Source organism: Bombina bombina, chromosome 6 (assembly GCF_027579735.1).
Source record: "Bombina bombina isolate aBomBom1 chromosome 6, aBomBom1.pri, whole genome shotgun sequence".
Taxonomy (NCBI): Eukaryota; Metazoa; Chordata; class Amphibia; order Anura; family Bombinatoridae; genus Bombina; species Bombina bombina.
Genome location: NC_069504.1, coordinates 923956611 through 923971310, shown reverse-complemented (window position 1 = coordinate 923971310; position 14700 = coordinate 923956611). Strand labels below are relative to the sequence as shown.

Below are 14700 nucleotides of genomic sequence, written 5' to 3'. Positions count from 1 at the left end.
AAAGTTGTTTAAAATGACATTCCCTATTTAAATCATGAAAGTTTTTTTTTGGACTTGACTGTCCCTTTAACAAATTGGGTGAGGTAACATGAGGCATTTATATGCAGCCACCAATCAGCAGATCCTGAGCCTACCTTGGTATCCTTTTTAACAAAGGATACCAAAAGAAGAAGTCAAATTAGATAAAATAAGTAAATTGGAAAGTTGTTTAACCCCTTAAAGAACAAAGACGTACAGGGTACATCCTACAAAAAATGATCCTTAACGACCAAGGACGTACCCTGTACGTTGTTGGTGTTTTCCAGTGGTGGAAGCGATCCTGATCGCTTCCAGCCACTTTCATGTTATTGCAGTGATGCCTCGATATTGAGGCATCCTGCAATAACATTTTTTAGCCATCCTATGCAGAGAGAGCCACTCTGTGGGCATAGATCGGGCATAGATGGCCACGATCATTGGTGGGTGGGAGCATCGGGCATAGATGGCCACAATCATTGGTAGGTGGGAGCAATTGCAGGGAGGTGGGTGGGCGGCCATCAATAGAAAACATCTGACAGCACGGGGGTGGGGGGCGGCGGGTGATCTGCTCATATGAGCATTAAAGTACAAGATGTGGTGGGAGATGGGGTAAATTTTTAGGAAAAAGGTATCTGGGTCTGGGAGGGGGTAGAGGATTGGCAGCAAATAGTGAGCGGGCGGAGGTTTATAAAGATGTTTGGGGGGCTCAGGGAGGTTGGGTAGTAAGGGGGGATCTTACACTGCAGAAAATATATAATTTAAAAAAAAAACCACACAAAAAAAAACAAACACAAACATTTTATTTTTATACTGGCAGACTTTCTGCCAGTACTAAAGATGGCGGTGACAATAGTGATGTGGGGGAGGGAATAGAGCTGTTTGAGAGTAGTCAGGGAGGGATCAGGGGGTGGGATGTGTCAGGTGGGAGGCTGATCTCTACACTAAAGCTAAAATTAACCCTTCAAGCTCCCTTCAAGCTACCTAATTAACCCTGTCAATGCTGGGCATAATACAAGTGTGGTGCGCAGCGGCATTTAGGGGCCTTCTAATTACCAAAAAGCAATTCCAAAGCCATATATGTCTGCTATTTCTGAACAAAGGGGATCCCAGAGAAGCATTTACAACCATTTGTGCAATAATTGCACAAGCTTTTTGTACATAATTTCAGTAAGAAACCTAAAGTTTGTGAAAAAGTGAACAATTTTTTTTTATTTGATTGCATTTGGCGGTGAAATGGTGGCATGAAATATACTAAAATGGGCCTAGATTAATACTTTGGGTTGTCTACTACACTACATTAAAGCTAAAATTAAGCCTACAAGCTCCCTACAAGCTACCTAATTAACCCCAGCGAAGCATTTACAACCATTTGTGCCATATTTACACAAGTTGTTTGTAAATAATTTCAGTGAGAAACCTAAAATTTGTGAAAAAGTTAATGATTTTTTTTATTTGATCGCATTTGGCGGTGAAATGGTGGCATTGAATATACCAAAAAGAACAAAAAGAAAGCAGCTCGATCCTCCTTTTCCTACAGAGTGCCACAGTTATGGAATGACCTCCCGCACACTTTCAAACCTTCCCCAAGCCTAATATCCTTTAAGAGATCCCTCTCTACATATCTCAAAACAGAATGCACCTGTCATGGTTGATTATATATTTCTTACCTGTTCTATGTAAAATTTTTGCACCTATTGTGTATTATTATTGTTTTTGAATTTTATTGTACCCTATTGTATCAATGCAATGTTTTGTGGACCCAGGACATACTTGAAAACGAGAGAAATCTCAATGTATCCTTCCTGGTAAAATATTTTATAAATAAATAAATCTTATTCTTTATAGTAGTGTCTATTATATGAGTAGTTATATGAAAATTAGTGTATACTGTCCTTTTAAGGGGTTAAAATTAAATGTTCTATCTGAATCATGAAAGACAAAAATTAGGTTTTGTATACCTTTAAGTTCTTCTTGACCTCTATTTTATATTCTACTGTTTTTCACAAGTCCTTAAATCTCAAACTTTCTATTTCCATGGTAAACTTGTGTTAATGTATGTTTGCCTAGAGGCCAATACTCCCTTGTCCTTGTTATTTTTTTTTTATACAAAATTCTTTATACAAAAATGTATGTTTCTTTCTGTTTCTGCTTTTGCATTCAGGTATGTTCTATTCCTCTGCATTTAAGACTTATGTTTATTAAATCCAGTATATGATTTATGTACATATTTTTGTGCAGTTTTATTATGGTTCTCTAAAAATGCCCAAAGATTGCCTCATTATTGTTGAATAGGCTATAAGTTCTTTTAAAGTAGGTCAGGTGTCCCTTTATCTTGAGGGCATATCTAATATGTCAATTTTAATCTAATGGCAGAAAAGCAAACAAAAAACTGTACCCATACTGTAGAAGTGGATAAAAACATAGCTCATCAATATGAAAGCAAATGTAGTCCTTGGTTTAAATTTAGCTGTACTAATGCAACTGATTATTATCTTGTGTAATTACTAAAGAACAATTGATGATAGACAGCCTGTGTCATGTTCTGTCTGATGAGTTCATACAGTAGAAAAATATATAACATTTATATTTGGTGATATTATGTATTATTCATGGTAGATTAGAATACGGTCTTCAAATAATTGTTTGCATTACAATACTTTGTGCAAATATTTTTTTCCAAGAAGTTTATACACATTTACAATTTTCATATTCCAGTCACACTTAAAGAAATCGAAGTTAAAATAAAAATACCATAATTCAGGTATTGTCCAATTAAAAAACAAAAACAAACTCCATTTACACTTTCCTTATCAAATATACTTTTGATCTCAGAATTCTTGATTGAAATTGAGCTCATTTCCATTACAGCATATGTGTGTTGAACACTTTATTGTAGCAGAATTTGCAACGTTTATAAATATAGCGCTCAAGACATATGCACACTCCTGAGCATACCTACGTATGCTGTAATGGAAAGTAGATATGTATTACTCAAAAGAAAGGGGAAAATGTATTGGATTGTGACCGGCAAGGTTCTCAGCTACCTAAGCTGTCTTCTCGGACAGCATCCACTGATGTCTTTATCTTCACACAAGCAAAAATTGTGTAACCCTGCCCCCTGTTCTCGGCAACCAATCACACAAATGCAGGGCTTGTCATTATTTATCTCTACTACTTCTAAGGTAGTGGAGACGTCAGGAAGCTTTGGTCTTAAGACTAAAGCTTCTTAACTAGGAGATTGCTGACTTCTGAAGCTAGATAAATTACCACCAAAGAATTGAAAGACTTACAAGTCCACTTGACCCATTAAAGGCTAAAGTGAAATTTTGAAAATAAACACAAATAATCACCTTGGGGGAAAAAATAAGAAGATGTACAGACATATTTGACTTTGGTTTGATAATGAGCCAAGGAAATAACTAAGACAATAAAATTATAGACAATTCACAATATCTATTCTGACAAACATATCTAGAATCTTCTCACTTAGTCCCTGATGATTGAAACATCCAAGATGTGGCGATATAATCAAAAGGAATCCATCACAGGAACGATATAGCCAGTAAAATATCAAAAACTGCTTACTTCAGTGTTGAAGACAGTCTTGCCAAGAGACGTTTTACTATACATCACGGTGGGTGGCATTTCTGGCAATATTTTCAAAGCATCATTGCCACCTTTATTAAATGTGTAATATAAATAATCCCTTTGGACAGTACTGTTTATTAATACAATTTATGGATCGACAGAAACCCAACCCTTTTTGTTGCAAAACAAAAGTAAAACTCGGACATTAATAAAACACCTATAGGAGCTTGGGGATTGTGGGTATATTGTGCGTATGTATAAAATGTTTTATTTATATGTATTTTGTTGTATAATGCTAGAATATGTATTGTAATTATTGTTGTGTTTTTTAAAAATTGTGCATTTTGCTTTTGGTGTGTTTTTATATTTTTTTAGGAAGAAGATTTTGTGTTTGTGATATTAAAATTTCATAAAAGACAATAGCCGTAACTTTTTAGTTTAATTTATTTATTTCCAATGTAAGTTCTCACTTTTCTCAATGTGTTGTACTAATAATATTGCGGTCACAATATTATAAGTTCACACTGTTATACTTATAATATTATTAATATTGAATATGTTTGTTACAGTGCAGTCGCAATATATAACATCTTCACTTACATTGGCAATAAATAAATAATATTAACAAGTCGCGGCCACTGTCTTTAATGAAATTTTAATATCACAAACATGAAATCTTCCTAAAAAAAAACCACACGCCAAAAGCAAAATAAACTTACTATACATATTATACATATTATAGCAATATATGATAAAATACATATAAATAAAACATTATATATGCATGTTTAATATATTTACATTCATATATATATATATATATATATATATATATATATATACTAGTGGGAAAGCCTGCCCAGAGGGCAGTCTATTGTGGTGGCTTTGAGGATGCATGCGCAACTGCCAACGGCAACGGACGCGTTACAAACGCGATTATAGTTTTACAACTGCTTATTATTGTAGTATCGGTGTCTACATTATTTATACAGTCACTATGCATTGTGACTGTATAAATAATGTGTAGACTGAGCCGCCTCCCAATAATAAACCTGACACTTCTTTACCAATATTTCCGCTATTCCCCAAAAAATCGGCAGTAAAAATAAAATTAATAACCCCTAATCCGAGAACACCCTACGCTGCAATTTACCCAATACACTTATTAACCACTAAACTGCAAACACAAAGATCGTAATGTATAATTTATAAATTAACTCCTAATTCGCCATTCAAATAAAATGCAAATAAACTAATTAACATATTAAATATTAAGCCACAAAAACCCACAATGCAAAATTCTAATTTAAACAATTAACCTCTAAGCTGCCAGCCCACACAGAGAATGCAAAGTATTTTTTCTAATAACTATCCCCTAACCTAAAACCCCCATAAATTAACTCTAATTAAATTAAAATTTTAAAATAATTAAAAACCTAAATTTTAACAAATACCTAAAATTACAAAAATTTAAAAAATCCTACAATTACAGAAAATTAAAAATCTAAGTTTACAAAAAATAAATAAGCTATGATTACAGAAAAACAAACAAACTGCATTATCCAAAATAAAAATAAATAAATATTCCTAATCTAATACCCCTTTTTTAAAAAAAAAAAAGCCACCTCAAAATAAAATCCTATTCTAATCTAAACTACCAATAGCCCTTAAAAGGGCCTAAACAGCTCTTTTTCCTAAAAATATACTAAGCCCCCCTCTACATTAAAACCAGCCACCCACCAAATCCCCCAAATTAAAAAAACTAACACTAATAAACCTAAACTACCCATTGCCCCTAAAGGGGCATTTGTATGGGCATTGCCCTTAAAAGGTCATTCAGCTCTTTTTTACTGCCCTTAAAAGAGCATCCAGCAATTTTCCAATTTGCCCAAAAAACCCTAATTTAAATAATAAAAAATAAAATGAAAAATGTAACAAAAACCTAATACTAAAGCCCCAAATAGGTACTCATTGTTCCTGAAGTCTGGTGGAGAAGGTCTTCTTCCAGGTGGACCATCATCTTCATCCACAGCGAAGGGGGTGCAGAGATGCAGAGCGGTGTTTCCAGATATAGCGATCCTCGGTGGCGGTGATCCAAGGGGGGCGGTCCCCGGTGGCGGGGCTACTCGGCGGCATGGAGGTTCCACTTCATGCTATTGTCTGCCGCACACTGAAGATTAAATGCAAGGTACCCATATTTATTGGGGTACCTAGCATTCCTATTGGCTGACATTTTCACATCAGCCAATAGGGTGAAAGCAAGTAAAATCTTATTTTTTTATTTTTTATTTTTTTTAAATTAGGGTAATTTGAAAAAGAGCTGAATGCCCTTTTAAGGGCAGTAAAAAAGAGCTGAATGCCCTTTTAAGGGCAGTAAAAAAGAGCTGAATGCCCATTTAAGGGGCAATGGGTAGTTTAGGCTTATTAGTGTTAGTTTTTTTTTTATTTTGTGGGGTTTAGTGGGTGAACAGTTTTAATGTTAGAAGGGGACTTAGTATATTTTTAATGTAAAAGAGCTAATTTCTTTAGGGCAATGCCCTACAAAAAGCCCTTTTAAGGGCTATTGGTAGTTTATTCTTAGATTAGGAGGGGGTTTATTTTTTGGGGGGGCTTTTTTATTTTCATAGGGATTAGATTTAATTTTATTTATTATTTTTTGTAATGTTAGCTTTTTTTATTTTCTGTAATGTTAGACTTTTTTATTTTCTGTAATTTTAAATTAGTTTAAACTTAGTTTTCTTTATTTTTTAAGTACTTTTAGGATTTTGTATTTTAATTGTAATGTATTTTTTATGTAATTAAGGGGTTAATTTAGAGGGTGTTAGGTTAGGGGGCTTAGTCATTACATTATTTTTTTGCGTTGCGGGGGTTGGCAGTTTAGGAGTTAATAGGTAAATTAGGTTTAATGCGTTGTGGGGGGTTGTGGATTAGGGGTAATAAATCTATTAGGTAGTTTGCCATGTTGGGTTTTGCGTATTTAGGAGCAATGGGTAGTTAAGGTTTCACAAAACTCATAACTAAAATGTTACAAAGTAAACTAACACCCATAAACTACCTATTAACCCCTAAACTGCCACCCTCCTGCATCACAAACACTGTATTAAACCTATACTACACTACGAAAAAATTGAAAGCCTAAATTACAAATTAAAAAAAAATAATCCTATGAAAAAAAAATTAAAAAATCTATGAAAAAAATAATAAACACTAAAATTATGAAAAATAAAAAACACTAAGATTACAAAAAATAATAAATGAAATTATCAAAAATAAAAACAACACCTAATCTAATAGCCCTATAAAAATAAAAAATCCCCCCAAAATAAAAACACCCCCTAACCTACAATAAACTACCAATAGCCCTTAAAAGGGCCTTATGTAGGGCATTGCCCTAAGATAAACAGCTCTTTTACCTGACAAAAAATGCAGTCCCCCCAACAGTAAAACCCACCACCCAACCAACCCCCAAAATAAAAAACCTAACTCTAAAAAAAACTTAAGCTACCCATTGCCCCTAAAGGCTCCAAGAGTTTTTACGAAGGTTCTAGGGGCTCTGCTTGCAGTGGCCAGAACCAGAGTTATAGCAGTAGCTCCATACTTGGACGATATTCTGGTTCAAGCACCATCTTGTCGTCTGGCAGAAGACCATTCAAAATCTCTTCTGTTTCTTCTTCGATCTCATGGATGGAAGATAAACTTAGAAAAGAGTGCTCTTATTCCCAGTACCAGGGTGAAATTTCTGGGTACTATAATAGACTCCATATCCATGAGGATAATCCTTACAGACCAGAGACGTTACAAGCTAACTTCCGCTTGTCTTGCCCTCCAGACCTACTTAAGGCCCTCTGTGGCTCGGTTTATGGAGGTGATTGGTCTCATGGTGTCCAGCATGGACATCATTCCTTTTGCCAGATTCCATCTCAGACCAATACAGCTGTGCATGCTGAGACAGTGGAACGGCGATCATTCAGATCTGTCTCAACAGATTTCTCTGGACAACCGGTTGAGAGAATCGCTCTCCTGGTGGCTCTGTCCAGATCACCTGTCCCAAGGGACATACTTCTTGAGACCATCCTGGGAGACTGTGACTACGGACGCTAGTCTATCAGGATGGGGAGCTGTTTGGGGTGCCAGAAGGCACAGGGCCTGTGGACTCAAGAAGAATCCTTCCTCCCGATCAATATTCTGGAACTTCGGGCATTTGTATGGGGCATTTGTATGAACATTACCCCTAAAAGGGCATTCAGCTCTTTTTCACTGCCCTTAAAAGGGCATTCAGCTCTTTTACACTTTGCCCAAAGCCCTAATCTGAAAAAAAACACCCCAAAAAATAAAAAAAATACCTAACACTAATCCCAGAATATCTACTCACGGTTCCTAAAGTACAGACATCCATCTCCATCCAGGCGGCGAGAAGTCTTAATCCAGGCGGCGACATCTTCATCCATTGTGGGGGTGTCTTCTATCTTCATCCCGGCGGCATGAAGCGGAGCTATCCTGGACCAGCGATGACATCCTGTGTGGAGCGTCCTCTTTATACGGTCACCGCCGTACACTGAAGTTGAATGCAAGGTAGCCGTTTCAAAATGGTGTACCACATCTCTTGAAATAGGCAGCTAAACAAATGATAGACTAGGTGCAAACTATAACAGAAACTAACAAATATACAAAAAAAATGATTAGCTGGCACTTGATTGCATAAAAAAAATCAGCAAATACTAAACACAGACAATTAAATCTGTTATAAAAGACCTTTCAATCAAGGGTAATAAAAAGAAACATTAAAACCAAAATTATGAGAGCAGGAAATTTTAATTGTCTAATGTTTTCTTCACATTTTTTACAAATAACAAATGTTGGCTGCATTTGTTGACGCTAAGCAAATATCAAATTCAGCCTTCATTTTTAATCAACAAATGTGACATTAAGCTGCTTTGAATGTTACACTAGAGCACCAACTGTAACATTTGACTTACATCTAAAAAAAACATTCAAATGATGATTCCACAAAGCTTTAACGCAATTATACAAAAATCTATATATCTATATTTAAATGTTGTTCGCAGTTGGATACAGGCACACACATATTATTTATATATATATATATATATATATATATATATATATATATATATATATATATATATATATAGAACAATTTTAATAGAATGAAGGGCACTTTCAGGTTTTTTTAGTATTTGCAAAACAAAGTTATTTATTTCTTAATATCAACAATTTTTTTTGATACTTAGTTATATCAGCTACTATTTTGTATTTCATAGGCACTTTCTATTATACCTTTGATATTACATTTTCGTTATTTTTTAGCTTTTGCTATAATCATTGCCAGTATTATTTGGTCATTATGTTTTTGTTATTGTTCAGTTTCCACTTTAGGTGTTGCTTTTCCTATATGAACTAGGGTATGTCCTAGGTGATACTACGTTAACCTCTTCATGGTAAACATGATTTGGGGGCAGTGCCTCTATACCTGTATACTTTGTTTTATAGGTTTGTGCTACCTTTTGATGTACAGCCCTGCTTAATGCTAAGATGTGTGTTTCTTTGTTTTTGTTTTTTGGTTTTCGTTGCATTGATAGCCTTGTTTTATGTACATATGTTTTATGGTGACAATTGCATTTTGAAACTAGTAAGTTTGGCTTAAGTGTGGTATCTCCCTCATTAAACCTCTTTAACATGTGTTCTACGGTCTGATTTGATGTTTCTCTGCATGTGTCATTATCACTATGGGTATTAATAAATATGTTTTAGCATTTTTTTCTTTTCATTTTATAGTGCCGTATGCCTGGGTGTCTGGCTCGGTGACCTTGTACTTGTAATCACATTTATCCATTTACATTGTTTTTAAATAACATACTATAATTGGTGTCGGGTGTATATGTTTTCTCACGTTAGTTTAAAACTATGTGTTTGTATACAATGGATGTTCTTTCTTTCTTTTATTCTATAGATGTTATCTTTCTTGAGGAAGGCTTCAGTGAAAGCTGAAACGTTGACTATAAAGAATTGTTGATATTAAGAATAAATAACTTTGATTTGCAAATATTAAAAAAACCTGAGAGTGCCCTTCATTCTATTAAAATTGTTCTATATGTTCTATCTAAGGACTGCACCCAGGTGTTTGAGAATCACCCATGGTTGGAGTGCTGGAAAACTTGCTATTTCCTAAATATATATATATATAGAGAGAGAGCAGCCATTCTACCATTCTAAACAACATGTAAAAACAGACATTCTCCCATCCCTTATAGAAACAGGGTAAGGTTTTACTTCAAAAATAACAGTTGATAGATATGAGTATTACACTCTAAACCAGTGTTTTTCAACCACTGTGCCGTGGCACACTAGTGTGCCGTGAGAGATTCTCAGGTGTGCCACGGCAGAATGACAACAGTTTGGGGGTGTCCCTATTTCAAATTTTGAAATCATTTACAACCATGACATTGACATTCTTTCACAGGCAATCATTATGATTGTTTGTGAATGAATGTCAATATGTCATGTATAGTTTGTAGGAGGCATGGCAGCACAGTACAGTGTGTGTGTGTATATGTGTGTGTGTGTATATATATATATATATATATATATATATATATATATATATATATATACTGTATATATATCCTGTATTAGGCTACAATGTGTGATTTTGTAAAATTTTGGGATGGTGGTGTGCCACAGGATTTTTTAATGTAAAAAAGTGTGCCACGTCAAAAAAAAGGTTGCAAATCACTGCTCTAAACAATTAGCTACATCAGTAATATGTGAATGCAAGTTGTTTTATGGGTAGGCCTTTCTGATGATCCCCTTGATAGGGAAATGCATCCCTTCTTTTTTATCCCTTCATTGTTACATACTGTTTAATATGCAAAAGTCATTCAGTTTTTCAGAAGAATGTTCATGCAATAAATATATATTTTTTTTTTATAAAGAAAGAAAACAAAATAATATAAATATTTATCACAAAAATCTATTAACAGAATTCAAATCTAAACATTATATTACAGGTTTAATTTCTATTTTTCCAGCTGAATAGTTTTATCATGTACAATAACAGATGAAAGTGGTGTAACAGGTGTGACATTGAATTTCCACAGTCTGCTTTACAGTAAATATATCAAATCTTTTGACAGTTGAGTTTCACTTGATCACACTCAGAATCTTGACCTATGTGAATGCAATTTTCATGAATTGATTATTTTAGTTGGTTTCTGGTGACTAACATTTCAACTTTTGTTTTACAGATACTTGTATAAGCTCAGAGATCTTCATTTGGATTGTGAGAATTACACTGAAGCTGCTTATACCCTTCTTCTTCATACTAGACTTTTGAAGGTAAAAATGTATTATATAATATATTATATACTGTATATGTCCTAATATATTTAGCTTTTTTTTTATTTAATGCCACAGAGAGTGGAATTATATCTACTTCTGTGATAAAGGGCAGCATTTTTGTTGCAGACTAGCTAGCCAACTAGCTTACTCACTAGAAATTCAATTTAAAAATTTACAAAATTAAATAAAAAATTAAAATCTCTTTCATGATTTAAAAAGAAGCAACTATTCAGAGAAAATAATTTGCTTTATGACCTTGTTTGGTAACACATTTCACCTGGCCCTAAAATTAACAAGATGAGTCAATATTTGGACTCCTATTGAAATGTAATAAACTAGATATGTAGATTTGTATTGTCTAATTTGATCATTCGACACAGAACCAAATGAACGAACAGCAGCCTGCAGAAATTACAAAATTAACAAATAAACGTATTAATGAACTTTGTTAATATTTGCTAATTAATTATTATTTTAATAATGATCACAACTAACCTACAGTATTAACCCCCTAAACCACCACAACCCGATCCCAAAAACCCACTACATCTTAACGCCACAACCTCCATTGCAAAAAACTGGTACACTACTTAACCCCTAAACCGCCACAAACAACACTGCAAAAACCCGCTATACAACCCCAACAATATGGACATTTAGGGTCCAATGGATTATAGTAAGGCAGATGTTAACTTCACAGCTATTTATCTATCTATGCCATGGTCTGGTTGTGATTTAGTTATTCTCACCTGAGAGCATAGATGTTTACAGGCTTTATAATGATCTTGGATTTATAGGACAGTCATAAGCTTATATCCAGTCATTTATGGGTCCGGGGCATTGCCTGAAATTCCATTTAGGGAAAACAGTAACATTACCTGTTATCCAACATACAGAGGGTAGTTGTATAGCCTGTAATTCCACTTGCACAGACCAGTTATATAGACCATACTTTTAAAAGCAGAGAGCACATATTTGGTTTTGGTCTATATATTACCAAGTTATCAATAGAAAGTATTACTTTTATTGTAACATAAAAAAATATAAATAACAAATAATCTGACAAATAGAAAGTAGATCTATAGAGGCCCATTTATCAAGCTCCAAATGGAGCATGAGGGCCCGTGTTTCTGGCGAGCCTGCAGGCTCGCCAGAAACAGCAGTTATGAAGCAGCGGTCTAAAGACCGCTGCTCCATAACCCTGTCTGCCTGCTCTGAGCAGGCGGACAGAGATCGCCACAATTCAACCCGATCTAATACGATCGGGTTGATTGACACCCCCCTGCTGGCGGCCGATTGGCCGCAAATCTGCAGGGAGCGGCGTTGCACCAGCAACTCACAAAAGCTGCAGGTGCAATGCTGAATACGGAGAGCGTATTGCTCTCTGCATTCAGCGAGGTCTGTCGGACCTGATCTGCACTGTTGGATCAGGTCCGACAGACCTTTAAGAAATAGGGCCTCATAGTGTGATGATTCAGGCTTAACCAACCCTGCACCAGTCACTTGTTTGGCACAAAAAGGGTTGCAAGATCCTTTCCACCTTAACCAATTTCTCACAGTCTAGCCACTCCAGGCTGTGACTTAGTTCAGTGGGTGTAAGTATTAATAACACTCTCTTGTCTTTTCTATACCTAGAAAAAATGTCCAAAACTCCACTTTAATGCCACCCACACTAAACTATCTCTAGGCTACCACCATTAAGGAAAACAAAGACTAACAAATTAAAATTCCAGTGTACAATTTATCAAACAATAATCTAAAATACACAGTATTAATACTACTATTAATACTACTACTACTACTACTAATACTATTTCAGTAACGAGGTTCAAATATTAGACAAAGGCAAACAAACATTTATTATGAGCAAAAAAGAAAGTCAGTCACAGTGCATTACTAATAAAGGGTGTTAACAAATAAAATTATACACAAGCAAACAGGTTTTTTTTAAATAAAAAGGAGAAATAACAGAACCTAATACTGTCCTGAGTATAGGGAATAATAAAGGTCTACTACACCCCCCTCCCCCATGTTCACAGGGCTTCTGTATTTGCTTATGGCTCTAACTAGAGCAAAATTTACAATATTTAACAGTCCGTCTCTTCAGATTGCAAAAAACACACCTCCCTTAGTGTAAATTAAGCAAAGCACCACAGCAGCAAAAAATGCTAACTTACTGTTGTGGATCCGGTGCCGTGCACCTATGTCCTTGCTGTTGGTACAGCCTCTTGGATAGCGAGCCTATTGTGAGACCGGCCTCCATTTTCCCCACAGTTGGGGAGGGCTCTCAGACACTCACCTCCATCACCTCGGTGCAACCACTGCACACACACAGCAGTCTTGGTTATGTATCTCTCCTGGGATTGACAGACTGAATATCTAATCCCCCGCTTCATCTCTACCCGTGCTCACTCGCGGTCAGTGAATGCAAAAGAAAAAGTTCCAGGAGCACCGGGTAAAATAAAATCAACTTTTATTTAAACTTTTATAAAACAGAGGGGTATGACATAACCCCCAGTGTAAAACTGAGGTTGTTAAGAGCAGACAAATACTAAGACAGCTGTTTTGTGATACTGTATAATACTGTACTGGCTTATATGTTTGCGCAGGGAGATTGGCAAGAAAAAATGGCCACTCATGCTACAAAACCAAAAAAATGAAATAACTTCCAGGTGTGAAGGAAATATAAAAACAGCACATGGTGGCCATACAGAGGATAACAGTCTGATGCGTTTTGCGCCCCTAGTGGTGCTTAACATGTAAAATGACAAACTTAAGTGTTATACCTTTTTCCCTGGTAACAGATTTCTTGACTAAACCTCTTTCCAAAAGGGCCATGGAAATATCATCCCCTCTCTTTTACGACATGTCATAAAGCATAAAACTTCTGTTATAAATATTCAGTGCATACACCCATATAAGAAATTCCCCATCACATCATGAGAATTAGTTTGATACCAAGTATGACGTGGTTTTCATATTTTCAGAATCTTGTGTCATATATGTGGTGAAAGCATGTCTCATGTGACAGATTGTAAAGATTATGAATTCAAGAAGTGATACTAAATAAATATATAATGAAAGCAACCTGTAATGTCACATAGTAATGTAAGATATAAAACCAATATTCTCAGATAAACCACTTTTAGTGCCACATACAGATCGCTATGCATAAAGCCTCCTGTTTCATATTTAGATGTCATGCATATATTAAGCTGAGGGAATATTGTTTAACCTGCAGTCAGAGATACAGTGGAAGTAAATGTATCAACAGTCACAGTCACAACAGTTAACAGGGCTGGTATGCAGTCACACCTATAAAAGTTAGGCGTATAGGCAGTTTAGTGGTCACTTTTACTGTACAAACGAACCACAGACCACCCAGCTGTGGATGTCATGTATTTATATGTATTTATAGATTACAGCTGCTCTGTATTTCAGTGGTAATATCTGTGCATGCCGAGGGTCGACTGCACAGTAAAGTTCTCACTAATACACTGATAACTTTTTCTAGAAGAATTCTTGCTTAAAATTAAATATTGAAAACATTCTACTAAATAAAATTGAAATTAATTTATGTGCATTTCAATTTTCTCTGTACTTGCCATTTATAAATCATTTACTTAAGCTCACCCTATGATAATATCTGTATATTGCTAATAACATTTCCCAATACTGTTCATAGTTTAAAGAAGGTTGAAAAATATATAACTACTTTTCCAATTCCTGTGTTTT

General features: G+C 35.1%; 1 protein-coding gene across 1 annotated transcript in view; it reads left to right on the top strand.

The window, feature by feature from the left end:
* The window catches only part of DOCK2 (dedicator of cytokinesis 2), a 1640323-nt gene that overhangs the window by 1315432 nt on the left and 310191 nt on the right, over nucleotides 1-14700 (top strand). Inside the window, 1 exon segment of the mRNA XM_053718563.1 lies at nucleotides 10872-10962. Within this exon segment, the coding sequence (XP_053574538.1) occupies nucleotides 10872-10962 (91 nt within the window).